Source organism: Leguminivora glycinivorella, chromosome 21, assembly GCF_023078275.1.
Source record: "Leguminivora glycinivorella isolate SPB_JAAS2020 chromosome 21, LegGlyc_1.1, whole genome shotgun sequence".
Taxonomy (NCBI): Eukaryota; Metazoa; Arthropoda; class Insecta; order Lepidoptera; family Tortricidae; genus Leguminivora; species Leguminivora glycinivorella.
The window spans coordinates 13,996,723-14,024,639 of NC_062991.1; the positions used below are offsets into that span (position 1 = coordinate 13,996,723).

Sequence of the window (27,917 nt, forward strand, 5' to 3'; positions counted from 1 at the left end):
AGTAAATCTAAAAACGGCCCCTGTGGCATAGTACCGAAGACGCTGGCAGCATTTCCTCGCTGGATTGTCAAGCGTCCTATTTAGTTTTAGAAATACTTTAATTATGCATTTTTACTGTGAAATGTGTACATAGCTAACTATGCACGCTAACGTGGTCAGAGTCTATACAATATGTATAACCTATATAAAATTGTAAAAATATGCAAATATTCCTATTTTTTTTGTACTGAAATACCTATCGGAACTTAAATAAAAAAGGCGGCTGACGTGACGTTGTGCTACGTGCAAAGCTCGCCTTGGGCCTCAGTAGCTATAATTACAGACGGCCTCTAGGTCAATAATTTAAATTCAGGGTTAAAACCCACTTATAAATGTTAAAAAAACCACTCATACGAGTAGAAGGAATTTATGATCTTAAAAACGAATTTTCAGTAATTTATCTATGATCTTCCCTAAAAATTATTCTAAGACTATTACTTCAGGCTTAATGGTTAGTAACTCACCGAAACCACAGTCCCACATGCTGAGTCCCACTGCCCACTATGCCCACACCATCCCACAGCCCAGCTCAGACCGTCTCCGAGCCTAATAACTCAGGTATCATAGTAAAACACACATTTTGCTGAAACACTTCTTCCAGCGGTCTATGAGAACCACACTTAGTATGCAGCGCACGGAAATGGCATCTATTTTCAGTGAGTAAAATACAATATTGTGTGCTATGACGTGATGGGAAGATATTAAATTCAATTTCCTATAGGCTTCACCTTAAAACTTCGATTATCAAAAATCTATCCTAAAAATATAAGTTTAAGATTTATTTTGACTTGTTAAATGGTGGTTTTTAAGACGTTTGGTCGTGTACAATATTGAGCAAACAGGCAAAATTAGGCTTTGTCGATGCAGATCGATAGAGGGAGGGCAGTTGCTGTAAGGATGAACTAAGAACTATCGATAAAAATTGAAGATGAAGATTAGTAGAAGGAAAGATTAGGTAAAATGCAAGGTCAGTAAAACATATCCATTTTTTTTATTTCTACTTTTTTTTAAATAGCAAATTTGTTTGTTAATACGTCTTTTTTATGCTCTAATTTACATAACACAACGATGGTAATCAAGCATATTATAGCCCACTGATGGTAAACAGTCGTCGTAGCCAATGGATGCTTGCAAGTACGCACTATTGTATTAGGATTAACTTGTAAAGATAGTTTTGTTTTGAAATAGATATCATACACGAAAGAAAAAACGGCAAGACCCACTGGTGGCCGAGCCGGGGAATACTAGACCACACGCCCGCCAAGTCAAGTGTGACTACTTGTCGGTGGCAAACAAGCATACGGTCCGCCTGATGGAAAGCGGTCACCGTAACCTATGAACGCATGCAACGCAAACAGTGTCACATGCGCGTTGCCACCCCATTAGAAACTTGTACATTCCCTTTTGCTGTGTTAAGTACACAGCAAAAAGGAGTGTACAAGTTCCAAGGAGGGTTCGGGTTGCCGACGACTCTAAAGGACAATATACGGAACTAAGTCCTCCCGTCATCAGCACCGCACCCTCGTTGAGCTCTGGCAGCCTTACTCACCGGCAGGAACACAACACTATGAGTAGGGTCTAGTGCTATTTGGCTGCGGTCTTCTGTAAGGCGGAGGTACTACCCCAGTTGGGCTCTGCTCTAGATTCGAGCGAGACGATATCCGCTGTGCTGTGCCCTACCACACAAAGCGGAATATCATTCGCTATGCCCTACCTCCTACAGATAGTTGCTGTATTTAATAAGTAGATAAAAATAAATAAAAAAAGTCTAGAGGTGTTAGCTGCGCGTTGCCATCCGTTTAAAAACGTATACTATACGCCTGTAAAAATGGAGTGTATTTTTGAAGACCCTTAATTTAATGTTGACCCTCGGGAAAGCCTCCGGAGACAATATAAAGCAGCGAATTGTATTATATATCATATTCAATGATAAAAATACTTTTATAATTTATCATATAAGTAATACGACAAACTCTATCGATATTATCGTCAAGACGCTTTCCCATCCCTACCAACCCTCTGAATACTGAATCACGCATGCGCACAACTCAGGGTGTGTCATCCCCAGCAATCTCTACCACGAAGTTCACTTATCGAAACTGTATCTCCCATCTCGCTCATACTCCTTCACAACCACTATAGAGGAAAGAGGATAGAAGAAGCGTAGTTCCAAATTCAAATCATTTCGAATTCTGTCTTGCGCAGTATTATTCGTTCCACTTCCACGCAGGCACGCACACATTGAAACCTATTTTCTTTTGCAGCATACGTTAGTGTTTTGTTTTTCATTGCTGGTTTAATATGAACGTTTGAATATTAGGTATATAAAATAAAGTTTTATGAGTTAATTGGGTTTTACTTAGAATTTGTTATGTTTCGCTCCAATTATATTATATTAATGAGCTTTCAATTAAGACATTGATGTTTATATTTTTTTACTGTCATATCTGAGATAAATAGTCAATATGATAATTATGATTATCTATCTTAGATCAAAAGGCCGTTGCTATTCTAAATGACTTAGCTTACGTAGCTTAATATTAATGACTCGACCTATTTAGGTCATTTCTCAATATTAGGTTAACGGTGCCTTTTGACCACTTTTAAATATTAGGTTATTTTGAGGATAGGTAATACATTGTAAATTAATAAATTGAATGGAATGAAGACTACTGAAATCATAATCTTCCGCAGATAAGTAGGTTAACATTATTATTTTATGTCAATTCATACCCTATTACGTAACGCATACAGTTTATTTTCTATTGTCTCTGCTTTGAATATGACAGATGATTACTGGCATTGCCATGCTGAGTCACACCGTTCCGTTACGCAATTATTTTTACACACATCATCAAATACCATCAAATAATTTGATAGAAAATTGTTTTCAAAATAGCACATGCTTATGTATTATATTATTGTACATGTTATTTGTTTATTAAGACTAATTATTTCTACAGTAGCAGTCGAAAATTTTAAAAGATTGACGTTCCGTTTCACGCGCAAGAATTGGACAGTCAGTAAGTTCCACATAAGCGCTTGGTGGCTGACAACACCGCCAAGATACGTGGCCCGTGTATATTCTGCTGGTCGTGTTCTTGTTTATATTTTTTACTAGAAAATATCGTGAAAAAACACTCCATAAGCCGTAAGTATTAAAAAGGGATTCTTTATCTCCATTCTGTGCAAATTTCAATCGTGTAATTATTGTTTCTTAGTGTAAAAATAACTTATGAATCGAAAACGGCAGCTGTCAGATTTCTCTTACCAATATTTAGGATATTTCTGAAGATTTAAGTGAGTTTCGTTATATTTAAGGAGTTATTACGCAATATGTGGCTTGAGAGTTAGCTAGAGAGTGTTTTTTGATTATAAATGAGTGATTATTGTTAGTATTTTGATTACGCTAAGTGACCTAACTGGTTCTAATGAAATCCTAATTAGACTTATTTTGCAACGTTTATCGAGTTGTCATTCCTGATTTATCCTTTTTTATGCTTTGATTAACGGCATCTTCATAATAAAATATTAAGGAACTGGGTACAAAAAGACTAACCTAAATATATACTCAGTTCATCATTCTTATCAAACTGTTTGACATATATTTCAAATTATTTTATGAAATATTTTTTGATTTGTTTTTTTAAGTAGTAACATACATATATAAATTATAAACTGAAATAGATACCAACACTAAAGAAAAAGCATACCCACTGGTATCACAAAAACTCTCCAGCTACATTTAATTTTCTCTAGTGTATGTGCTTGCAGCACTTGCTCGAATTGGTCAAAGGCGCCTGCACATGCTATTGATTATAGAATAGAATCCTCGGCGGTCGGGGTGGTGTATAGAATTTATTTGTGAGCACAGTTTACTGTTTGACATATATTTTATATCATACAATTTATTGTGTAAAAAACATACTTATCACAAACTCTAACATTTAATTTTCTTCTTTAGCACTTGAATGGTATCCACATGCTATTGATTATAGAATAGAATAGAATTTATTTGTGAGCACAGTCAAGGAGAGCACAGGAAAGTAATGGCCTCATCTCAGCATGTTGCTGGTGACTTCCAGCGCTGATCTTCCGTGCCTTATATGCATCGATTCAATTAAATAAATTGATCACAATATGTCACAAATTAAGGTCCTACTTCAACGGTTCTCAATAAAAATGTACTGCTTGTTTATTTTATTTTATTTTATTTATTTATTTATTTAATAAACAGGCAGGCAGTTAAAGAACTGATATAGCCTGTATCCAGTGATCATTGTGACAGTAATCATAGCCGAGTTGTAGATGTGATGTGCTTGTCTAGTCTATTTTTAAACTGATTCACATTTTGTGCTGAGACCACGTCTTCTGGGGGTTTGTTCCAAGATCTCACTACTCGATTAATTGCTCAAAAAGTGTTTATAAGGGTTACTGTGAGATCTATCACTCTCTAGCTTTAAGTGGTGACCTCTCAGACAAGTGTTGTTATTACGCTTGAACATCTCTTGAAATTCCTTGAGGTTGTAATGTCCAGTTAGTATTTTGAATGTCTCTATTAAATCCCCACGTTCTCTGCGGTCTTTTAGAGTAGTGAGCTTTAGTTCTTTTATCACATTATTTATCACAATATCAGTTCGTTTATTATTTGGTATTCCGGATCACGATATCAAAATGTTTTGATGAAAGTGATTTACTGGGCTATGGATAAAAAACCGGACGCCTGCCTAATAAAACGGTATCCAATTTTATTTCCGGCAGACGGTGACTTAATATTATTTTATTATTATTTATTATTAAATTTATTATCAAGACAGAGCAATGTATTTAGAATTAGAAGTCATCAAATGAATAAACCTAAAACAGATTGAATCAAATAAATGTATGTTGAGTCCTGAATAGTAACAGGTTTGAATATTAGGGTATTTTCCTCACAGTATGTTGTTGCTCAGCCAAATAATTAAAAAAATCCTTAAAACACGAAACATACTGTCAACACTACCTTAAGCTCACTACTCTCAAAGACTGCATAGAATGTGGGGATTTAACACTTTCGCTACCAAGAACCCGACTGTCGGGCACACCGCTCGTAGAAGCGTTTAATATGAGACATTCAAAGTGTTAATAGAGAATACAAAATACTAACGGGACATTATGACCTCAAGGAATTTCAAGAGATGTCCAAGCTTAATAACAACACTCGTCTGAGAGGTCATCACTTAAAGCTAGAGAGAACCCTTGGATAAAAACTTTTGAGCAATCAAAATAGTGAGATCTTGGAACAAACTCCCAGAAGACGTGCTCAGCACAAAATGTGAATCAATTTACAAATAGACTAGACAAGCACATCACATTTACAACTCGGCTATGATTACTGTCATAATGATCACTGGATACAGGTTATATCAGTTTTTTAACTTTCTGCCTGCTTATTAAATAATAAATAAAAAAACTAGTTGAAGCTATGATTTGTATGAAGTAATCAACACTATCAAAAATATTAAAACTATCCTATTATTATTTTGTTTTAGACAGGCAGCTATCTAAAATAGTTCACTTTGCACGATTTCACTACTTAGATAGTTTGTCTAGTCTAAACCTACCTACCTGTAAATACCTGAATATGTTTAGAACAGGGTCTTATCGTTTTTACTTGCAAAGCTTAATAAATACAACTAATACACAACATATTCACCATTACAGGTACACGGCTTAACCAACACCATGAATCCACAATACCTGCCCCCAGGTCCGAACAACAATGCACCAAACAACCCTCTCAGCCCCGACTACAACGGAGTCCACAACGCTAACATGTACAGCCAGAACGGGCCACATAAACCATACGACAGCGATATGGCCCAGAAAATGCAGGGCATGAACTTGAACGGACCTCAGGGCTTTACTCAAGTACCTCCCGGTCAATTACCACCTGGACAATTCCCGCCAACATCTAACATTGGTGGACAGCCCGGATTCCGGCCGCCAAGTGCAGGACAGTTCCCTCCGAGACCTATGCCTGGGCAGCCACCGCAAAGTCAGACACCTAATTTAGAAAACAGGTCATTCCCGCAAGGACCTATGCAAAAACCGCCTAGTCAGCAAGGTCCTGGGCCGATGCCAAATCGCCAAGCTCCTGGTCCTATGGGGCCTCAAGGGCAGCTCCCGCCTGGTCATCCTGGTATGCCACCAAGCTCGCAGCCAGGTCAAATGCCCCCAGGGCAAGGCCCTCCAAGTCAGTTTGGCCCGCTGGGGCAAGGCCCACCTGGCCAAGGCCCACCTGGCCAATTACCTCCAGGACAGATGCCTCCTAGTTCTCAGGGTCATGGTCTGCCTCCTACATCACAGGGCCCCCCTCATATGCCTCCTGGTCCTCAACCTGGTCAGTTACCACCAGGCCAACAGAGCCAACCTGATCAAGGACCACCCGGACAAATCCATAGACCAGGACAGCCTCCAAGTTCTCAAGCTCAGATGCCTCCACACAGTCAGCCAGGACCTCAAGGGCTTATGGGTCCTGGACCTAAATCTATGGAACCACCAATGCCTGGGCAACCACCAATGTCTCAGCAACCACAAATGCCTGGACAGCCACCAATGTCTCATCAACCACAAATGCCTGGACAGCCACCAATGCCACAACAAATACCAGGGCAACCACCAATCCCAGGTCAACCACTGATGTCCCAGCAACAACAAATGCAAGGTCAACCACCACACCCAGGTCAACCCCCAATGCCGCAACAAATGCCAGGGCAACCACCAATGTCCCAGCAATCGCAAATGCCAGGGCAACCACCAATGCCTCAACAAAGGCAACCCGGCATGCCACCGTTTGGAGCGCCGCAGTTCCCTCAACAACCATCCCAAACGGGATTACCCCCTCAACCTGGGCAACCACCAATGCCTGGTCAACCCCAAGTTCCTGGGCAACCACCACAGATGCCTGGGCAGCCACCACAGATGCCTGGCCAACCGTCAATGCCTGGGCAACCACCGATGCCTGGCCAGCGTCAACCAGGTATGAAATCGGAAAATTACATTCATAACTTGTTAGTTAGAGGTTAGAGCTGAATATTAATAGCGCCAAAGATGCCCCATTCAATAATTACGTCCACCAATTTTCGAGTTTTATCTGTAAGCTTATCTTATATCTGTGGGGGTTCTTTCGTATACACTTCGACCTATATGTGAATGTGGAAAAATTGAACTGAAAGCGTCTGCAATCATAATGGGTACAATTATAGCCTTTAGTATTGAAAGAGTCCATGACTAATTGCCTCATCCTCCTTGCGTTATCTCGGCATATTGCCACGGCTTATGGGAGCCTGGGGTCCGCTTTTGACAATCCCAAGATAATTTTTTATGATAATTACCATATTTTTAGGAATACCACCTCAGCCCGGCGTTCAGCAACCGCCAACATCGCAATTTAGCCAGTATTCTGCTTCGTTGCCTGGTATGCCCCACATGCCGCCACCGCTGCAGAAGGGCCCTTATGGTAAGCAAAGTTATGACTCTATTACTACTACTTGTTGTTGCAGCGATACAAAAAATTTAGTGTGACTATCTATATATAGAAATTAACAGTAGTATGGTCGAGTTGATATACACCCTGTTTTTATTGAATTCCGTTAACTTTAAGGGAAGGTTCTTTAGATCAAATACAATTAATTTCTCTAAGAAACTAGCATCTTATCTCTTACGGTTATCGAGTTATTAAAAAAATGAAGATAACTACTGAACACATGCCTACCTACCGTCGCTACCGCGCACAAAGCAGTGTTAAAGTTCGCTCTCATAATAAAATTAACAAATAAATGCTAAAAGTGCATAACCCGTATAGTGTCATATATCGTTGTGTAGCCCGTCAAGAAAACTGACCTACCACAACTCGCCGAGCGCCCGCATGAGTCACAGCGCACGCAGATAACGCTCGCCCGTATTGGACGCTTTTCATTGCCGTTTTAAGGTACATTGCTGGTTCTCAATTTTTAATTTTTTTTTCTTTTTCTTTTTAATAAAAAAGAAAAACAAGAAAATACCAAAATGATTTGCATGGGATGTAATTTGAAGATTGACAGAGGGGAACTTCTTAGCTGCACGAAATGTAAATCAAGTTATCACTATCATTGCCTAAATATAACCTCGGCCTATTTTCGAGAGAAACAAACAATTCTGGAGCAGCATTGGGTTTGCCATGTTTGCGACTCTATTACACGTCGTCACCGCAACGACGATACGCCCGTGACGCCAGCGGGCTTAAGTCGAAGCGTACCCCAAATGTTAGAGACCACTGACATGTCGTGCGACGACACAATGAACAGCAGCAAAGCAGGCGAGGACGCACAACTGTCCCCCAATATAATGCAGACACCAACATTCTCTCTTCCGCGACCACGCGAGCAGCCGGAGCATGATAAAAACGTAACTCTACAACAACTCAGCGAACTACTCGATCAGAAACTAGACTTACAAAAACAGTCGATTATCTCGGAAATAAATACTAGAATAGCATCAGAGATGAGGACCCTTATTCAACAAGAGCTCCAAGGCCCTATCAAAAACATAAAATCAGAAATGAATATGGAAATCCAAAAAATTGCCACTAATCAAGATGTTTTAAGGTTAGAAATAGAAACCTTAAATAATAAAATTAGGTGTCTCGAAGCGGAGTGCTCCTTACTAAAGACCGGAGCCGGCCAGCAAAGCCGCGAGCCCGCCGTGACTACTGTCCAGAAAACCGACGGAGAACACAATAAGAAATTTGTATTGTACGGGATGGAAGAATCGAGATGGGAAAATAACAATGAGCTAGAACATCACGTTATAAACCTCTTTTCGGAAGTACTTAATGTAAACCTGGAGGGATACATAGAAGACATTGTTCGAATCGGAAAAAAGGATATCGGCGACCGATTGTCATCGAATTAATAACTAAAAGAATGACAAAGTACATCCTAAATAACTCGCGCTTATTCAAAAATGTTGGATTGGCAATATCTCCTTCTTGGATCCTGAAAAAGCTGAAAAGCGTAGAGAATTAAGAAGAATACTAATAGATGAAAGGAAAAGCGGAAATCATGCTATAATCAGAGATAACAAATTAATTGTAAATGGAAAAATATATGTACCTAACAAACAACGACAATCCTCCGTACAACCTGAGCCCCCAAGTCAAGATCAGGTTCACCATCCTTTGCAAGAAACTGATGTTACGGAAATTAACTCTACAGAAGCCCAAAGCCCAAACCTAGGAGAAAATACCTTTCGAGGAGCTCGAAACAATTAATATCATGTTTCAAAACATGCAAAGCCTAGTAAACAAACAATACTGTCTTGAGGCGTTTCTAGAAGATCACAGCGAGGCTTACGATATAGCTCTTTGTATCTCTGAGACCTGGTTATCCCAGGCCAAAGCAAATTTAATTTCTTTTAAAAATTACCACCTGGCAGCATCATTCTTTCGCGAGAAACACAACGGAGGTGGCGTTTCCATATTACTGCGCGATGACGTCGAATACGAAGAACGAAAGGAGATAACAGATATGTCTATCGAATACGTAATAGAAGTTTGCGCGGTTGAACTTTTAAAACTTGATATCATACTCATACTATTATATTGGAACGGCAGAGAGACGGATACCTTTTATAACCAACTAAATTTGATTATGGAACATATTCAAAACAAATTTTGTGACAAAAATATTATTATAGGCGGGGATTTCAATGTTAACGTGTTAACAAAATCACAACAATCAAATAACTTATTAAACCTTATGCTGGAATACAACTTTAAACAACACATTCGTGAGCCTACAAGGATAAATCAAAACAGCGCGACGTGTCTAGATTTAATATTTACTAACTTCACAAGAAATTTCACAACGTCAGTAACTGAACTAGGTTTCTCGGATCACAGGTGCGTGACAATAAAATTAGTCGATTTAAATATTGATCAAAACCTACCTAAAGCAACCTTTCGGTACCAAACAAAGCGGACATATAATTTAAAAAACATTCAATTATTTAAACAAGACCTAGAAAAAATTAACTGGGACGCATATATATCTCAATATCAAACTGTAAATGATAACTATGATTCTCTTAACAGGAAACTTATTGAAATTCTAGACAAATGTATTCCTAAAAAACGTGTAATAATAAAACCAGGAAATTCTAATATTTGGCTCACTCGAGGTATCAAAATATCATGTAGACATAAGCGCCTGTTGCGAACCCACGTTACAGCATCTAGGAATCAAATATTAAATCAACACTATAAGTCCTATGAAAAAACTCTAAAGAAGGCTATCATAACATCTAAAAAACTACAATATATTAGAAAGATGAATAAGGCACCAAATAAAGTAAAATGCATGTGGCAAATAATTAAACAAAATAACAATAAGAAAACCAGTTTTAATAAGAAAAATTTACAAATCACTATTGATGACAAATTAATATCAAACCCTAAGTTAGTTGCTAACGCATTCAATAACTTGTTTGTGAATGCTGGGCGGTCGCGGGCGGACGCGGAGCCGGCCCCGCGCGGGCGGCCCGTGCTGCAGCCCTCGGAGAACTCTATGTTCCTGCGACCGGCGGAACCGCAAGAGGTCTACTCTTTAATACGCGGATTGAAGAACAAAATGAGTTACGGAATAGACGAGTTACCGGCCACTCTTATAAAAACTTGTGCGGATGTATTAACTCCTCCACTTACGTTTATTATCAATCAGTCGTTTTCTGAAGGTATATTTCCCGATAAATTAAAACAAGCCATTATAAAACCTGTACATAAAAAGAATACGCGATCCGACCCGAATAACTATCGTCCGATTGCGCTATTACCTGTACTTTCTAAAATATTTGAGAAAGTCATGTGCAAACGGCTCTACTCCTACTGCGAAAAATACAATATCCTTGATAACGCGCAAAACGGTTTTCGCAAAAAACGATCAACCACTTTAGCTGCTTACAAATATGTTAATGATATTTTAAATGTATTAGATAAAAAAGAGTACGCGATCGGTGTGTTGTTCGATATGACGAAAGCCTATGAAAAAGTAAAATTTAATATATTGCTCGATAAACTCTACGGTATTGGAGTGCGAGGCATTACGCATAATTGGTTCAAATCCTATTTAAGCAACCGGATGCAGTACGTTGATATCGAATACACGAATGACAAGTCAAAAGAAATTAGCACTATCAGGTCAGATGTCCAGCCCGTGTCGGACTCTATACCACAAGGCAGCGTGCTCGGCTGTCTGCTGTTCATCATTTACATTAACGACCTTCCAAAATCTCTTGATGAAAAATGTGTAATGTTCGCGGATGATTTTTCGTTGTTGTTATCATGTGACGGCAGTATAAACCTTAATGAAAAACTAACGGAGAAAATAACTAACATTATAAACTGGACAAAAGACCACAACCTAGAAATCAATTTTGAAAAAACTAAAATAATGCAATTCAGGCCCCACCAAAAACAAGAATTAGACATAGATTTTGAGTTCCGAAATAAAAAAATAGAATGCGTGCCCTCCTTCCCACTTCTCGGCATAACAATTGACTCTCATTTGAATTGGAAAGACCATGTCGAAAAAATAAAAACAAAAGTTAGCCAATTTATTTACGCCCTGAGACAATTAAAAAAGACCACTAATTTACAAACTGCTCTCACAGCTTACTATGCATTCACCCAAGCATGGCTTTGCTATGCTATAATTTTATGGGGAAACAGTACAAACGCACAAGACTTGCTAATTCTCCAAAAAAAATGCGTTCGAATCTTGGCGAATATCAAGCTACCTGATAGTAGCAAGCCTCATTATAGAAATCTAAGAATTCTCACAGTACCTTGCCTATACATTTTCGAATTATGTAAATTTGTTAAAACGCACTCTGAGTTCTACACTAAACTTGGAGATATGCCCCGACGATTCGAATCTCGCTTCAAAAATAATTTGTTCCAAGCTCCGTCAAAATTAATAATTCACAAAAATGGTCCCTATCCTATGTCAATAAAAATTTATAATAACCTACCAAACTACATAAAAAATGAACAAAACTATAATAAGTTCCTAAAAATTTTGAAAGCATTCCTTGTAGACAACGCATTCTATTCTGTAAAAGAATATTTAGAGTATAAGAACAATATCTAACTTCACATAATTAAATGACTAAATTAAACGTCGCGCTCTCTGCTGTCACCCTATGATATAATATAATATAGCTTCGTTGCCGGCCGTATAAATGTAAATACATATATTGTATTGTATAGTAATCTTGTATATAGTGTTATTAGTTACTTAGTTTTAGTTTGTTACTTTATTGCAGTGCCCTTACAGGGTTGTGTTGAGTCAAATGAATACTGAATACTGAATACTGACATGTGTGAGAGCCTTTACCAATTACTAAAGTTATTTGTTTTGACATGTGCCGTCAATCAGTCACTTGACACTAACTTGAATGTTATTCTTAAGGGTCTCTCACACTAATAAATTAATTTATTATGTATGAAAATGACGAAAAAATTTTTTTTGCGATAAAAAAGAAAAGTGATATACTGAGTGGTTCCTGATAATGAACCTAGCTACGAGTCGAATTTAACGGAAAACAAAAAAAACACGGTGTATACATGTCTCTAAAACAATGATAATAAGGTTGTGTATATATGTATATTGGAATGTCAGTTTGTAACGATGTTTGTGAACTTGACTGTACAATGTACATACACTTTTTGACGACCGGTTTGGCTCAGTCGGCAGTGACCCTGCCTGCTGAGCCGCGGTCCTCGGTTCGAATCCCGGTAAGGGCATTTATTTGTGTGAAGAGCACAGATATACGTTTTCTATGTATATAAGTATTTATATATTATACACCGTGTTTCACTTAACACTAAAAACCTGAAAACAGTTTGTTCAGAATCGAGAGTAGAATCGATTGAGCTATATCTTGATGGGGGTAATATTTTTATTTAAATTAGTATTATTAGTTATTTTTTACGTGCCCATTCTATTGTACTCGTAATACAACATTGTGTATATCGCATTGCTAGAGGTTGTTTACCTTTTTCAGTATTTAGGGGTATTAATATTGGCTGGTTACTTGGACGATTATTTTTTCCGCTACTAGTTTGACGTTGTTTGTCAGTTTAATCTTAATGTTTATCATAAGTCATAACAAATTGAACTCGTACCTAATTACAACCTTGTCATTTTGAATATTGGGTTTAAATTTGCTTACTGCGATTACCTGTCCAATTTGAAGTTTACTGTGACAAAGCTTTAAAGAGTTTTACAGTGACATCTTTGCTGTCTATTGGTAAACCTTATGTCGTTGCAGTAACGTACACAAATAAATAGTCTTATGGTTTATGATGGTAGTTAGCAATTATTTTATTGAGTGTAGAGCTAAAAGTCAAGTAGAGCTGTACAGAAAATTAAAAATTCAATTAAAAAAAAAGTAACGATCAGATTAAAAGATGAATACTCTAGATGAGTTGAAAAAAATAAAAAATCAGTTGGGGTGTCTGAGGTTTTGAGTGATACCGGAAACACGTTGTATATATCGTTGTCTGAGTAGTGAGTACCCACAACACAAGCCTTCTTGAGCTTACCGTTGGTCTCAGTAAATCTGTGTAAGAATGTCCTATATATACACCGTGTTTCACTTAACACTAAAAACCTGAAAACCGTTTGTTCAGAATCGAGAGTAGAATCGATTGAGCTATATCTTGATGGGGGTAATATTTTTATTTAAATTAGTATGATTAGTTATTTTTTACGTGCCTATTCTATTGTATTCGTAATACAACATTGTGTATATCGCATTGCTAGAGGTTGTTTACCTTTTTCAGTATTTAGGGGTATTAATACTGGCTGGTTACAATGGTTACTTGGGCGATTATTTTTTCCGCTAGGAGTTTGACGTTGTTTGTCAGTTTAATGTTAATGTTTATCATAAGTCATAACAAATTGAACTCGTACCTAATTACAACCTTGTCATTCTGAATATTGGGTTTAAATTTGCTTATTGCGATAACAGTCATGTCCATCAATTTGAAGTTTACTGTGACAAAGCTTTAAAGTGTTTTACAATGACATCTTAGCTGCCTATTGGTAAACCTTATGTCGTTGCAGTAACGTACACAAATAAATAGTTTTATGGTTTATGATGGTAGTTAGCAATTATTTTATTGAGTGTAGAGCTAAATGTCAAGTAGAGCTGTACAGAAATCTAAAAATTCATTTAAAAAAAAAGTAACCATTAGATTAAAAGATGAATACTCTAGATGAGTTTAAAAAAATAAAAATCTGTTGGGGTGTCTGAGGTTTTGAGTGATACCGGAAACACGTTGTATATTTTCATTTGTCTGGCTGTGTCGTGTGTTTCACCATATGCATTAACGTGTATTCAGGACCATGGTTTTCACTTCCCTTTTTCAATTTTCAGGTCAACCTCCTATGCCTGGTCAAACTCCAATGCCAGGGCAAATGCCTGGACAACCACCAATGCCCGGACAACCAATGCCTGGACAACCGCCCATGTCTGGACAACCGCCAATGCAGCCAATGATGGCCCAGCAGATGGGTCAACCGCCCATGCCTATGCCGGGGCAACCACCGATGCCCGGCCAACCGCCGATGCAGCAAGGGTACCAGCAACCGGTATGGTTCTCAAAATTTTACAATACATATGCCATAGACATTCAATTTTCGTTCAATCTTTAATAATACATTGTGCAACAAGGGGAGGAAGTTGAATATTACTAACGAAAGTAAGTTAAATCGCGACAGCTAAAGACTCGAGTTAGTAATATTCATACTCCCCGAGTTACATACAATGTTTTTCATCACACTCGCAATGTAAAAAATACATACCTACATACATACATACATATAATCACGCCTGTTTCCCAGATGGGTAGGCAGAGATCACGGATTTCCATGAATGTAAAAAATATGTAAATAGATGTAAAAAAGTTAAGTACGGCACAAGAAATTTCATTATTCCCTTGGGAGAACGATTTTTCTATAACTCACGCTCCATCTGTGTGCAATAGCACATTTAAAGTGCGGGTGTGATGAAAACTAAATTAATGACCTCCGACCAGTTGTACTCACGTTATTATATCGCGACATGTTTCGGGCAGTGCACGGAATGTAGCCGCCGCGAGAACGAGAACGCAATATAATTACATTAATTACGTGAGGATAACGTCATTAATTAAAGCATGTGCTCTGAAAGTGCTCACTGTAAGCACAGTATAATAAAGAGTACTATCGTACAGTATGGCCACCCCCGCTCCCCGCTGAAAGTGCCGCCCATCCCCTCTCGGATACCTTACAGTTACCGCCTGTCAAAAACGCGAACAGTCGACCTGTCGTATTTCACTCATACAAGTATAGTACGCGTTCACCTACACGAGCTTAGACTGTGTGCTAGGAACGCGCCTCTTTCATATATTTGATCGCCAGTGTCCGAGGTGTGGTAATGTACTATGCCAACGATAGGTTATCACAACACATTTTCAGTGACGGGTTGCCAGCCTGTTGCCTTCGCCACATTTAACCCATATCCCACAGTCAACTTCGAATTATTTATTTATTTTTATTTATTGATTCAAAAAATTTACATAGCATTACAGCGGACTAATACACTGTGAAATTGATAACAGACAGTATTTATACAACTTAATACAATCTAAAAGCACAGATAAACTAATACAAGACAGAAGATTCACGTTTATCCATCATCTCACAAAACCTCATACAGGTACACTTCAAGCGATTTATCCTTCATTTTGATAGCAATATATATTGCATTCTTTACAGCAATCTGGGTACCCGCCACAGTACCAGCATCAACCCCCGTTCCCCGCTCAGCAGCCAGGGTACCCGGGCCAGCAATACGGCCAGCAACCTCAGAAGCGGCTGGACCCTGACCAGATGCCAAGCCCTGTAAGTAAAATTTTAATAACAGCGGGCGCAGCACACTAGTCGTTTAAATTAGTTTTTAACTCCCGACGCAAAAACGACAGGGTGTTATAAGTTTGACGTGTCTGTCTGTCTGTGGCATCGTAGCTCCCGAACGGATGAACCGATTTAGATTTAGTTTTTTTTTAAAGCTGACAGTCTTCTTAGCCATGGAGTGTTCTTAGCCATGTTTCATGAAAATCGGTCTACTATGTTGCGGTCGGGAGTTTTTTCAAAATTTTAATTTTGTTTCTATTAATATAATATAAATTGATAGAGAAAAAACGGCAAGGCCCACTGGTGGCTGAGCCGGGAATCGAACCCGGGTCTTCAGCTTACGCGGCTTACATCTTTACCACTAGACCACACGCCTGCCCAATTTTTGTTTCTATTTATTATTACACTATGATGTCAAGTTCTACATGTATCCATTGATCACGCCTGCCATATATCACCGGTGGACAATCTATTTAATAATGCAAACATTGTAAACATGGAAAAAATGGACCGGATACATTTGTCCCCCAGTCGAGATTTGCCCCGCTGTACCTTACAAAAAAAGTGGGGTGGACAACCTTGAAAAAAATGGCCCAATTGGTGCTCTGATTCAAAATTTTAGTTTAAGTTAGTTTATATACTGGTTGATATAATTTTAGATTCAAGTTATGGCTGACGACCAAGCAAGCCGAGGTGGTGTGTTTACTACCAATGAGAAGGGTGCTGTGCCACCGCTAGTGACTACTGACTTCATTGTCGACGATAAGGGCAATGCTAGTAAGTTTTGCTTTATTTTACTAGTAACCTTTTGCTTTATAAATTGAAATAGATATTATACACGAAAGAAAAAACGACAAGGCCCTCTGGTGGCCGAGTCGGGAATAGGGTTGCAAATAGAAAAAAAACCAAATGTTTTTTTCAAAATTGTGAAAAAAAAACCGGGCACCATGGTTTTTTTTATAAATAGGGTTTTTTTTTCAGATGAACAAATAATTCGACAATAACGGTTTTTCGTGAATTGTGACGTGTTTCAATAACAATAACGTACATTTTAATTCGATTAACATTCAGTATACAAACGTTTATTGGGGAATCCCCGATGCTGCGTGTAGCGTGGAGAGGCGGTGGTGTTGCCAACAGAAAATAGCGATAACTACCAACTACAGATTTCGTAAATATTACTTTTATAAAACCAGAAATTAAAGATATTTGATTAAATTCGTTCAATAGTTAACATTAAGTCTAAAAAACCGTATAAAAGTATTAACTGCTTTGCAAATTTTGAGATTTTGTACATTAGAAAAAAAACATACTCCAGAAATAAAAGCCAAGCCAGAAAAAACCGTTTTTTTGCAACCCTAGCCGGGAATCGAACCCGGGTCTTCAGCTTACGCGGCTAACGTCTTTACCACTATACCACCCGCCCGCCGTGGTACCCGACGAAATTTCTCTAGTGTATGTTAGTTATCTCTGATAAGGTTAGGCGCTTTTTGCTTTACTATGTCTGTCTTGAGTTGCTCAAAGGTTAGCTGGAAGATATTCCTTAAAGGGATAAATTGACATTGTGTTATTTTTGTAAGATGTACCCGTTTTTGCAATAAAGTGTTTTAATACTACTAATAACTACATCTTGACAGATTTTCCAGAATACGTATCTTTATAGTATTAATGAAAATAAAATGAAAAATGTTCTATATCGACTATATCGAGGAAAATAGCATCATAAATATAGTTTTATATTACGCATGATGGAATAATTGTTATATGGAAAGAGTGGAATTCCTGGAACTTCTTGCTGGCGGCTATATTTCCGAGCTCATATAACCCGGCAACCTTCAAATTAAGGGTGAACAGGCATCTTCTGGGCGAGCTCACTCCATCGTAGGCCACGTCTTTGTCTTTGGCTAGTCTGTGGCCAAGAGTAAGCACATTTATAAAAAAATGTATACCGTAGACTAGTATTAAACGAATATTTGTTCTTTCAAAGAGGATCGAGTATTATAGAGAGTTACTGTCAAAGTAAAATGTGTAATCACAGTGCACAGACTGCCATCTCTCGACACAAACTTAAAACTTTTGAACCTCAGTTTTGGCAATTTGGCCCATATTCTTAGCTTGATATGTGTTAAAATGTCAAATATTAATATTAGAGCCATCTAGCTGAGCGTCCCCCAAAGGTGTATCGCCATCTAGGTCACCGTACCTTTTTCTGTATGGTTTTGAGGTACGTTTTATTCATGAAATAAAACTATGGAAACGGATTAAATCGCGTATAATGAATTTAAAATTCATCCCGACGTTTCGAACTCTTTACAGCGTTCGTGGTGAACGGGAAGAACGGGTGTAAAGAGTTCGAAACGTCGGGATGAATTTTAAATTCATTATACGCGATTTAATCCGTTTCCATAGTTTTATTTCATAACTATCGCGGTAACCGAAGACAGTACGTTTTATTTTTAGACTTTATCTGTCTATACGGAGTTACATATGTCTTTGGTTCTTTTCAGGCCCACGATTCATCAGAAGCTCGATGTACAACGTGCCAGTTACAGCTGATCTGTTGAAGCAGACCGCCATGCCGTTCTGTCTTGTGGTAAGTTTCCTTTTTAGGATGTCTTCATTTGTGAGTGTGCACGGGATAACGTCCCACTTTGTCGATTGCTATAAACCCGCTTTGACAGTGTAGGTATTGATATAAAAATACAAGTAAATCTCGCCTTAGTGGTAACCGATCTTACTAAAAAGTAAAAGAGAAAAAGATCTTACTAAAAGGTAAAAGATCTTACTATAATGTGTCAGACTATTTGAAGGACAAACTTGTTTGGGTGAATTGCAAAATTGTAACTTTAGAATAAATAGGCATTAGTGTACTAGTAATAAGTGTAGTAGTTATTAGTTATTAGTAAGTAATAACAGTTGTTTTAGTTGTATGGAAAAACCTGACGGACATAAGTGTATCTTGCATACTAACCGACAAAGTGTGATGCTTCATTAAACACACTTACATTTTAGCATTTTTTTAGTTGAATTTCGAAGGACTCCGGTTATTGGACTAGTGCACAAAGTTCAATAATATATTGGCATGCAATTTTTTTTACTACCTATATAGACGGTCTACCCAATCTTGGCACTAAAAATGCACGAAATTAAAATTTTCTATGGGAATTAAAACTTTGCCCCTAGATTTACAATCAATTTTTAAAAGTGTTATGGCTTGTTGGATTCCGCAAACGTCAAGGTTTAGGAAGGCTGGCGTTTTATAAAGCCAATTGGTCGCTGAACCCTACATTATTCAATTTTGCTTTCTTTTTTTAGTACAGTCAGCTGCAGAGAAAAATAGACCCCCCTGCATACAAATTTGTATACTTTGTCTACTTTTCTCTGCAGCTGACTGTACCAAGGTTTGGTTAACAGTCTATATGTATTTTTTTTATACTACGTCGGTGGCAAACATGTATACCTGATGGAAAGCGGTCACCTTAACCTATGGACGGCTGCAACTCAAGGGGTGTCACATGCGCGTTGCCGACCCATTAGAAACTTGTACACTCCTTTTTTGAAGAACCCCATACTGTATGTAGTTCATCGGGAATGCCTCGGCTCTTCCACAGCCGGAGCGTCCGCGGGAGGAAATTCCTCTGTAACCGCGTGCGGGTACGGTGCGCGACCATTTAGGTTGCAAGGTGTGTGGATGAGCGCCCTGTCGATGGCGAGCGGTGCGATGATGAAAAGTGGACGTTAGCATCATGTCAAACAGTTCCTCAGAACACATTGTGCAGGCGATAGAACACACATTTTTTGAACTTATGACCATGTTTCACTCACTCTGTTTCCCTAAGATTAAAGTTTCAGTCTCAATCAAACCTCAAAGAGCTAAATGGATATCAAAAAGCCTCAAATCGTGCACAAAACGCAAACGGCAATTATACCTTCAAGCACGCTTATTTCCTAGTATTGATAATAAATTAAAATATAAACGTTATGCGAAAATACTACGACGGTGCATACATTCTGCCCAAAAACTGAGTAATCACCGCTATATCTATAAATCTAAAAATGCATGTAGAGCCACATGGGATATTATAAGTAAAAAGGTCGGTAACTCCAGGCAATCCAATCAAATAAAAAAAATATTAAACAATGGTCAAATAATTACTAACCCAAATGACATAGCAACGATATTTAATGATTATTATATAAATGTATCAAATAAATTCCACCCAAACTACAGTTCATACCTTCAGGGCCTTAGCCGTTATGACAACACTATGTTTTGTAATCCCACTACACCAGTAGAAGTACATAAAATTATTATGAAGCTGAAAAATACTTCCTCAGCGGGCTACGATGAAATTAACTCGAAAATACTCAAATCATGCTCTAAATCAATATGTAGCCCATTGTCATATGTCATAAATCTTTCAATAAGTCAAGGTTTATTTCCAAGTGAACTTAAAAAGTCCGTTATTAAACCGCTATACAAGAAAGGTAAAAAAACAGAAGTATGTAACTATAGGCCGATTGCTCTAATACCAGTCCTCTCAAAGGTCTTTGAAAAAGTAATATTTGAAAGACTTACCAATTTCGCTAATAAGTACAGTCTACTTACTGACAATCAGCATGGTTTTAGAAAACACAAATCAACTTCAACTGCTGCATTTTCTTTGTTACAACAAGTAATACATCATGTAGATCAAGGTCAATCTGTAAGCGTTCTTTTTCTCGATATGTCAAAAGCATTTGACCTGGTTTGCCATAAGAGGCTTCTAGACAAATTAGAGATTTATGGTGTGAGAGGTAATATTCATTGCTGGATCAAATCTTACCTAAGTGGAAGAGCTCAATGTACAGAAATAATTAAAGAAGAAGAAAATACTATAGTAAACTATACATCAAGTTACAAATTAAATAACTTCGGGGTCCCTCAAGGTAGCGTCTTAGGGCCGTTGCTATTCTCTTTATATATAAATGACCTCCCACAATTCATTGAGTATCCATCTGTTTTGTTCGCTGACGACACATCGATTATAATACCGTGCCTGGATGATCAGACATACGAGCAAGAGATAAGGCAAACCTTACACAACACTATACAATGGCTAGAAAACAACAACTTGTCCATAAATATTGTTAAAACTAAGCATGTACAATATCTTACGAGGAAGAGCAAACCCAAAGATCTTAATGTTACATACAACGGAGAACAAGTTGATTTAGATCACAGCGTAAAGTTTCTAGGCATACATTTAGACGAGCATTGTAACTTTAACATTCATGTTGAAAATGTCTGTAAAAAATTGAATAAATTTATTTTTCCACTCCGAAAGTTACGAGAATCGGTATCGCGTGAGGCAGCCCTTGTAGCATACCATGGCTACGTAATGTCTGTTCTCCGATATGGACTTACCATATGGGGTAACTCCCCTGATATTCAAAAAGCTTTTGTTAAACAAAAAAAATGTATCAGAGCTATATTTTCACTTAAGCCACTTGACTCTTGTAAACCCATATTCGAACATCACAAACTTTTGTCTTTGCCTTCGTTATATATATACGAAACAGCTGTATTTGTGCACAGCAATCAAAATTATTTTAATAAAAACTATGAGGTTATAACCTACAACGACCGGATATCCAGACAAAAAGACCTATTGAGTGTACCTAAAGCCCGCTTGAAACAAACAATGCTTAGTCCATATTTTATGTGTGTAAAAATATATAATAAGCTTCCTATGAACATAAAAAATCTACATCTCAATCAGTTCAAAACTGCTCTGTATAACTGGTTATGCGATCACAATATTTATTCCATTAATGAATTTTTAAATCTTTAATGTAATTATTAATAATAATTATGCATGTTTGGCTAAAACTTGTAAATAGGCTAGGTCTTTGTATTTGGTGGACTGATTAACATCAATCCGCCAGAAATACATAAAATTTGCATGCTTGTTTAAGTAGAATATGGAGAACATGTCATTATATTATACCAACCCTATGTAACCCGTATTCCGCAAATAAATTGAAAAAAAAAAAAAAAAAAAGGAGGCGAAGTTTCTCCTCTACATATACATCTTATTTTTGTTATTTTTCTATTTCAGATATCTCCCATGGCAGAAATCTACGAGCAAGAGCGACCACCGCCCCTCTTAGACTTCGCAGCGTTAACCGGGAGCCCAACATTGGGCCCGGTTCGGTGCTCGCGGTGCAAAGCCTACATGTGTCCTAACATGAAGTTTATAGACGCTGGGAGACACTTCAAATGTGCTTTCTGCAAGGCTACTACGGAAGGTATGTCATTTAAGAAAGTAATGGTAACTACAGACAAAGTAGGAAAAGTTGTGAAATATATGTAAAGTAAGAACATGTAGGCAAAGTTGTATTATCGGGGTAAAGTTGCAAAATATGATTGAAATTCTGAACAAAGTTGCGTTACATGTGCAAAGTAGGAACCTATAAGAAAAGTTGCATCGTTGGGGCAATGTTGCCAAGTATAGTTGAAGCAAGAGTCGTTGTCACCTGCCCTAGACTTCGTAAAGTTAACCGGGAGTCCAACATTGGGCCCGGTTCGGTGCTCGCGGTGCAAAGCCTACATGTGTCCTAACATGAAGTTTATAGACGCTGGGAGACACTTCAAATGTGCATTCTGCAAGGCTACTACTGAAGGTATGTTATTTAAAAAAAAGTAACGTGACTGACAGAGTAGAGACGGACAGTCGCGCCATAAGGGTTTTTTTGGTAGCTTATTGATAATGATATTAAAAATAATGGTGAAGTTAGACGAAGTAGGCAAAGTTGCGTCATATGGCCAAAGTTGCATCACTTGGGCAATGTTTGCATCATGTACACTTTTTTAAAGTAAAATTCACGTGCCACATACTTTATGACACACATGCATTAACCCTTAAATGCATAGTAATGTATATTATATCTGCATCATGTATTTTTGACTCTATTGACAGCATGTCAAAATTCAAATTTGAATAAATCTTATCAATATCATGCATTTAAGGGTTAATTAACTATTGTAACAGTCTAACAGTTCATTATTGTCCTGAGTAACTGTCAATATCAAAAGTTTTTGGGCTTAGAAGTCGAACTAACAATTTTTATGTCGACATTTCACTTTTAAATTTAAAATTAAGCTGCTCTAAAAGCGAATTCAGTCATGATTCATTTCATCCTAATTTATAATCTACGAAATCCTTTTTTTACCTACAAATAAAACAACTTTGTTTGTCCACAGTACCCATGGAGTACACACAGTACATCAACAGTATGCAACAGTATGGCCATGTGCCAGCAGAGATGGCGCTCGGAGCTTACGAGATCGTCGCCACCAAGGAGTACTGTCGAGTAAGTAAAACATTCTAGTATTTAAACGCTTAACGCTTTAGTTCTAAAGACTGGTACGAGTAAATTTCCTAAACTAGAAATTTATTGAAGCATCCCGAAAATGTCGAGTATTGGTATGAAAGATTTATGGGTCCACGCAGAGTGAGGAACGCCGCGAGGCAATGTGTTCATGCGGCAAACGTCTAATTTAGACGTGCCTCGACTGAGGCAGGTTGCTCAGCCGAGCAAAACGAGCTATCAACTAACAGGCGGTCTCCTCGCTATAAAGAGATCTCTTCCAGACAACAGTAATGGTCTAAAGTTTAATTTTTAGAACCCGAATATATATTGTCGTCCTAGAGAGTTTTCAGTTTCACGCGGTTTGGTGTCTGTCTGTTTTTAACCCTTTGACCGCCAAAGACGTCAAATGACGCACACAGCTACAGCCCAATATCAAGCTTTGTGCATCCCCACAAGGTCTACGATGATACTACGGTCTAGGTGTAGTGATCAAAAGGTTAATAAAGTTAACCTTCAAATCAAGAGTGAACAGGCATCTTCTGGGCGAGCTCACTCCATCGTAGGCCACGTCTTTGCCTTTGGCTAGTCTGTGGCCAAGAGTAAGCCCATTTATAATAAAAAAAAGTTAACGTTTTTATTTCATGTACCTATGTCTTTTGAATAAATTAAATTTTTATTTTATTTCAGAATAACACGCTGCCCAACCCGCCCGCCATAGTATTCCTAATCGACGTGTCGTACAACTCCATCAAGAGCGGCCTCGTCCACACAATATGCGAGAACATACAGGAGATCATTGAGGTACTGTTATCATAATGTTCACTGTGAATTTTCAGGTGTTAGTAAAAACTTTTACACACACAATTTCAATTCTTGTCACAATTTAGTTTTCTTTGAACACTTCAATTGCCAAAAGTGGTCAAGCTTTGATTAGTTTCATGTGCTCTGCCTACTCCTTTATGGGAATGTAGGCGGTACGTGAATTATTTTTTTCAATGTCTAATAATTTAAGAAATGCTTTTAAAATAAAAATGTTTGGAGCAGAAAAGCATAAATCGTTAAACGACAAAGTTTATAAATAGATTTTTGACTATATCCTATATCACTTAACTACTTATGTTAAGGCTTTATAATCATATATTTAGTAACATGCGTATGCTTAATGTCAAGTCACGCTGTGTCCGACCGGACTATGGCAGGTTCGATCGCCACATCTATTATTATTATTGTCAAATGTTTATATTTTTTTTATAACTTCTTAATGCTGTATGTTTCGTTATTTTTGTATTTCGTTCTTTAATGCCTCGTGTTTCTTTAGTTTTGTCTGTTGCCTTCCGTGATTTTTCTCACTTAATGGTCTCACCGGAAGACCAGCGCTGGAAGTCGCCAGCAATATGCTGAGGTGAGGGCATTTCGTGGCACTTTATTCTCCTATGTCATTCATAAATATTGTTTATTGTCTGTGTGTTTACGAATAAAACTTTTTCTATTCTATTCTATTTTTGACAGGCGATACCCAAAGACGAGCAGACAGGCAAAAGCTGGACCCGTGTCGGTTTCATCACATACAGCTCTACCGTCCATTTCTACAATATCAAGGTAAGTTGGCCGGCAACTTTGCCCGTTGATCTTGGCAACATTGCCATAAGTTGACAAATTTGCCCACTCGCTGGGTTTATTTTATTAAACGAATAAAACTTACTTATTCATTTGGCGAGCGCGATAACCTAAAATGAGTTTTGACTTTTTTTTTTGTCGGAGTGGGGAATGCGTTACGCACCGTCCCCCCAGCCGCGGGAAGGCCTTGATGGGGGGGTGTGCGGGACTCCCTCCTTCGGCCCCCTCTCTTATCGAGAGGGAGGGAAAGAAGTTTACCCACTAAATGAGTTTTGACCTACAACACAAGACCCCCACCGGGGGTTGGAGGTCTTGGGGAGGGGTCCCACTTTGCTCGGTCTTGAGCGGTATCGCGCCAGCTTTCGCTGACGCCAAAACGAATAACATATTATTTTTCTATTAGTTTATTTGACAGCTCAAAAACATGGGACCGTCAGGTTTATAGAATATTAGTCATCAAAATTGTCTATTTTGGCCCATCATGATGTACAATTGGACCATTACAGTGCCATTTGTCAAATTCGAAAGAAATATATCGTAGAACAGCGTGCGTAGCCGAATGCACAAATGCTCACGAAACGAAACGCTCGTAGATATCTATCTCTATCTTATGCTTCTTCTATCGCTCTTGCGTATTAGCGCGACAGAGCCAGACTACCTTTCGCGGCGTTTCGTTTTCGTTTCGCGTCGCAGAAATGCCATTCGGCTACGGGGCCTGGCCTTTTAGCAAAATCAATACAGACATTCCCACATCTTTTTTTTAAGTCCACTTTTTTAAATTACACATTTTTGTTTTCAGGGCTCCCTCGCGCAGCCACAAATGATGTCAGTGGGTGACGTTGGTGACATGTTTGTACCCCTATTAGAAGGGTTCTTAGTCACGCCAGAGGAAAGCGGTGTGGTTCTACAGGCGTTATTACAGCAGCTGCCGAACATGTTCGGGGATAATAAGGAGACGGAGACGATTTTGCTGCCCGCTGTGCAGGTAACTCTCATTATAGAAACCATCTGTTCTATGTCAACTTTGCCCATGTTGCGTGTAACTTTGCCCGAAGTTGTTTCCTCCAAATATGGGCGAAGACTTTAATGCTACCAGGTTTGTTGTGGTTTTCCTGACATAAATCTTAGTGAAAACAGGGGCGGCTCACTCCGCGATCCTTTCACCGCGCTACAAGTACATGCCGGCGGCCGCGAGTTCGCGGCCCATTCACTGGCGACGACCTTGGCGCGGCGCAATAGAATTCAATGTCGTCTGCACGCGTGCGGTCCGTTTGTTAATGTAGGTAAAAATTTAGAATGGCGGCGTTTTGTGAACATCAAAGGAGTGAGCCTTCTGTACTTGTACTATTATATATTCTGTGGTGAGAACTACAAAATCCCGTCGGTCTTAATCTGACAGTGAAGTTGGCCTTACTAGCTTTTTCATCACACTGGCACACTAAAGAAAAATCGTTCTCCCTATGGAGTTATGAAATTTCTAGTACCGTGTTTTATTTTTATTTAATACTAGCTTTTGCTCGCGGCTTTGCTCGCATTAGAAAGAGACAAAAAGTAGCCTATGTCACTTTCCCTCCCCTCATCTATCTCCACTTAAAAATCACGTCAATTCGTCGCTCCGTTTTGCCGTGAAGGATGGACAAACAAACAGACACACACATTTTCCCATTTATAATATTAGTATGGATGTAACTTTGCCCATGTTGCTGGTAAATTTGCCATTTTTAATTCATTTGTTCGTAAACTCATACACACAATAGAATAAACAAATACAAAAAAGAAGAAGAAAGCGCAGAAAGTGTCACGAAATAATCTAATCTCAGCATGATAGCCTATTCTTCTGAGTTTTACGTAGTAACCTTTTGCGGGCAACTGAGGGATCTGATGAGAGATCTTACGTTAGTAACTTATTAATAATCTGTGCCATGACTTATCAACTTCTTATTTACAACTTTGCCCATCATGTATTTATAACTTTGCCCATTATCTATTTCCAACTTTACCCAATCTTTCTACAGGCTGGTTACGAAGCGCTAAAAGCGGCCGACACGTCGGGCCAACTGCTGGTGTTCCACACAAGTTTGCCATCCTACAACGCGCCGGGAAAACTCATTAACAGGGAGGACCGGAAACTACTCGGCACGGATAAGGAGAAACAGATTACTTGTAAGTGTTTTAAAAGCTTCATAAAAAAACTAATAAGGTAAAAAAAATGTTTTTGGTACCGTCAACTGCAAAGAGACAAATTATATCCATTTTTTTCACCTAATTACAATGCAATAAGGTGAAAAAGTGGATATATGTCTTTGTAGTCAACTGTACAAGCTCATCATTGCGGACTGTATTTTGCCTATTCCGAGATTTGTGACAGTTTGGGAAAGTCTGAAACTATAAGACATACGAAGATCTGTTCCTAGGAACCATGACACTGATTTTAATAAAAAAAAGAACTGCATTGATACATTTGAAAAAAAAAACTACCCAGCTGGGGAATCGACCTCGGTTGTTTAAAAAAACTTACATTTTTTCTATTCAAATATCGATTGTGAGGGTCTTAAGCTGTAAATGTCTCTACGAAACATGATGTTTAAAATGAATAAAATGAATTGTTTTCACATAATTTAATTTATTTTAGTAGATGTTTGATTCGTAGTGACCAACGTTAGAGTATTCAACAGCTTCTTTTTCAAATGCGTGTATGCAGTTTTTCTTTTTATTAAAATCGGTGTCATGGTTCCTAGGAACAGATCTTCGTATGTCTTATAGTTTCAAACTTTCCCATACTGACCGATTTGAATAGCTGTATAGCTTGACTTTTTGTGCCTACTTTTTTCTTACTCACAGGACACAGACACAGACCATCGTTAAATCGTTATGTATAGTCCAAATTAAAGATATTTGTAGCACATTATAATAAAGAGTAGGTAC

General features: G+C 38.1%; 1 protein-coding gene across 4 annotated transcripts in view; it reads left to right on the forward strand.

The window, feature by feature from the left end:
- Positions 1 to 3,054: 3,054 nt before the first annotated feature.
- Positions 3,055 to 27,917, forward strand: part of LOC125237370 (protein transport protein Sec24C-like) — a 42,338-nt gene continuing 17,475 nt past the window's right edge. For 3 of the 4 annotated variants that reach the window (XM_048144378.1, XM_048144380.1, XM_048144381.1), the window contains exons 1-13: positions 3,055 to 3,190; positions 5,743 to 7,060; positions 7,427 to 7,540; positions 14,500 to 14,714; positions 15,882 to 16,007; positions 16,679 to 16,796; positions 18,527 to 18,612; positions 22,121 to 22,310; positions 23,266 to 23,375; positions 24,063 to 24,176; positions 24,885 to 24,974; positions 25,792 to 25,977; positions 27,008 to 27,155. In XM_048144378.1, coding sequence (XP_048000335.1) covers positions 5,764 to 7,060; positions 7,427 to 7,540; positions 14,500 to 14,714; positions 15,882 to 16,007; positions 16,679 to 16,796; positions 18,527 to 18,612; positions 22,121 to 22,310; positions 23,266 to 23,375; positions 24,063 to 24,176; positions 24,885 to 24,974; positions 25,792 to 25,977; positions 27,008 to 27,155 — 2,794 coding nt within the window. In that variant the 5' untranslated portion in view covers positions 3,055 to 3,190; positions 5,743 to 5,763. Of the gene's footprint in view, positions 3,191 to 5,742; positions 7,061 to 7,426; positions 7,541 to 14,499; positions 14,715 to 15,881; positions 16,008 to 16,678; positions 16,797 to 18,526; positions 18,613 to 22,120; positions 22,311 to 22,575; positions 22,686 to 23,265; positions 23,376 to 24,062; positions 24,177 to 24,884; positions 24,975 to 25,791; positions 25,978 to 27,007; positions 27,156 to 27,917 lie in introns of all 4 variants that reach the window. The other variant, XM_048144379.1, reaches the window with a different exon arrangement.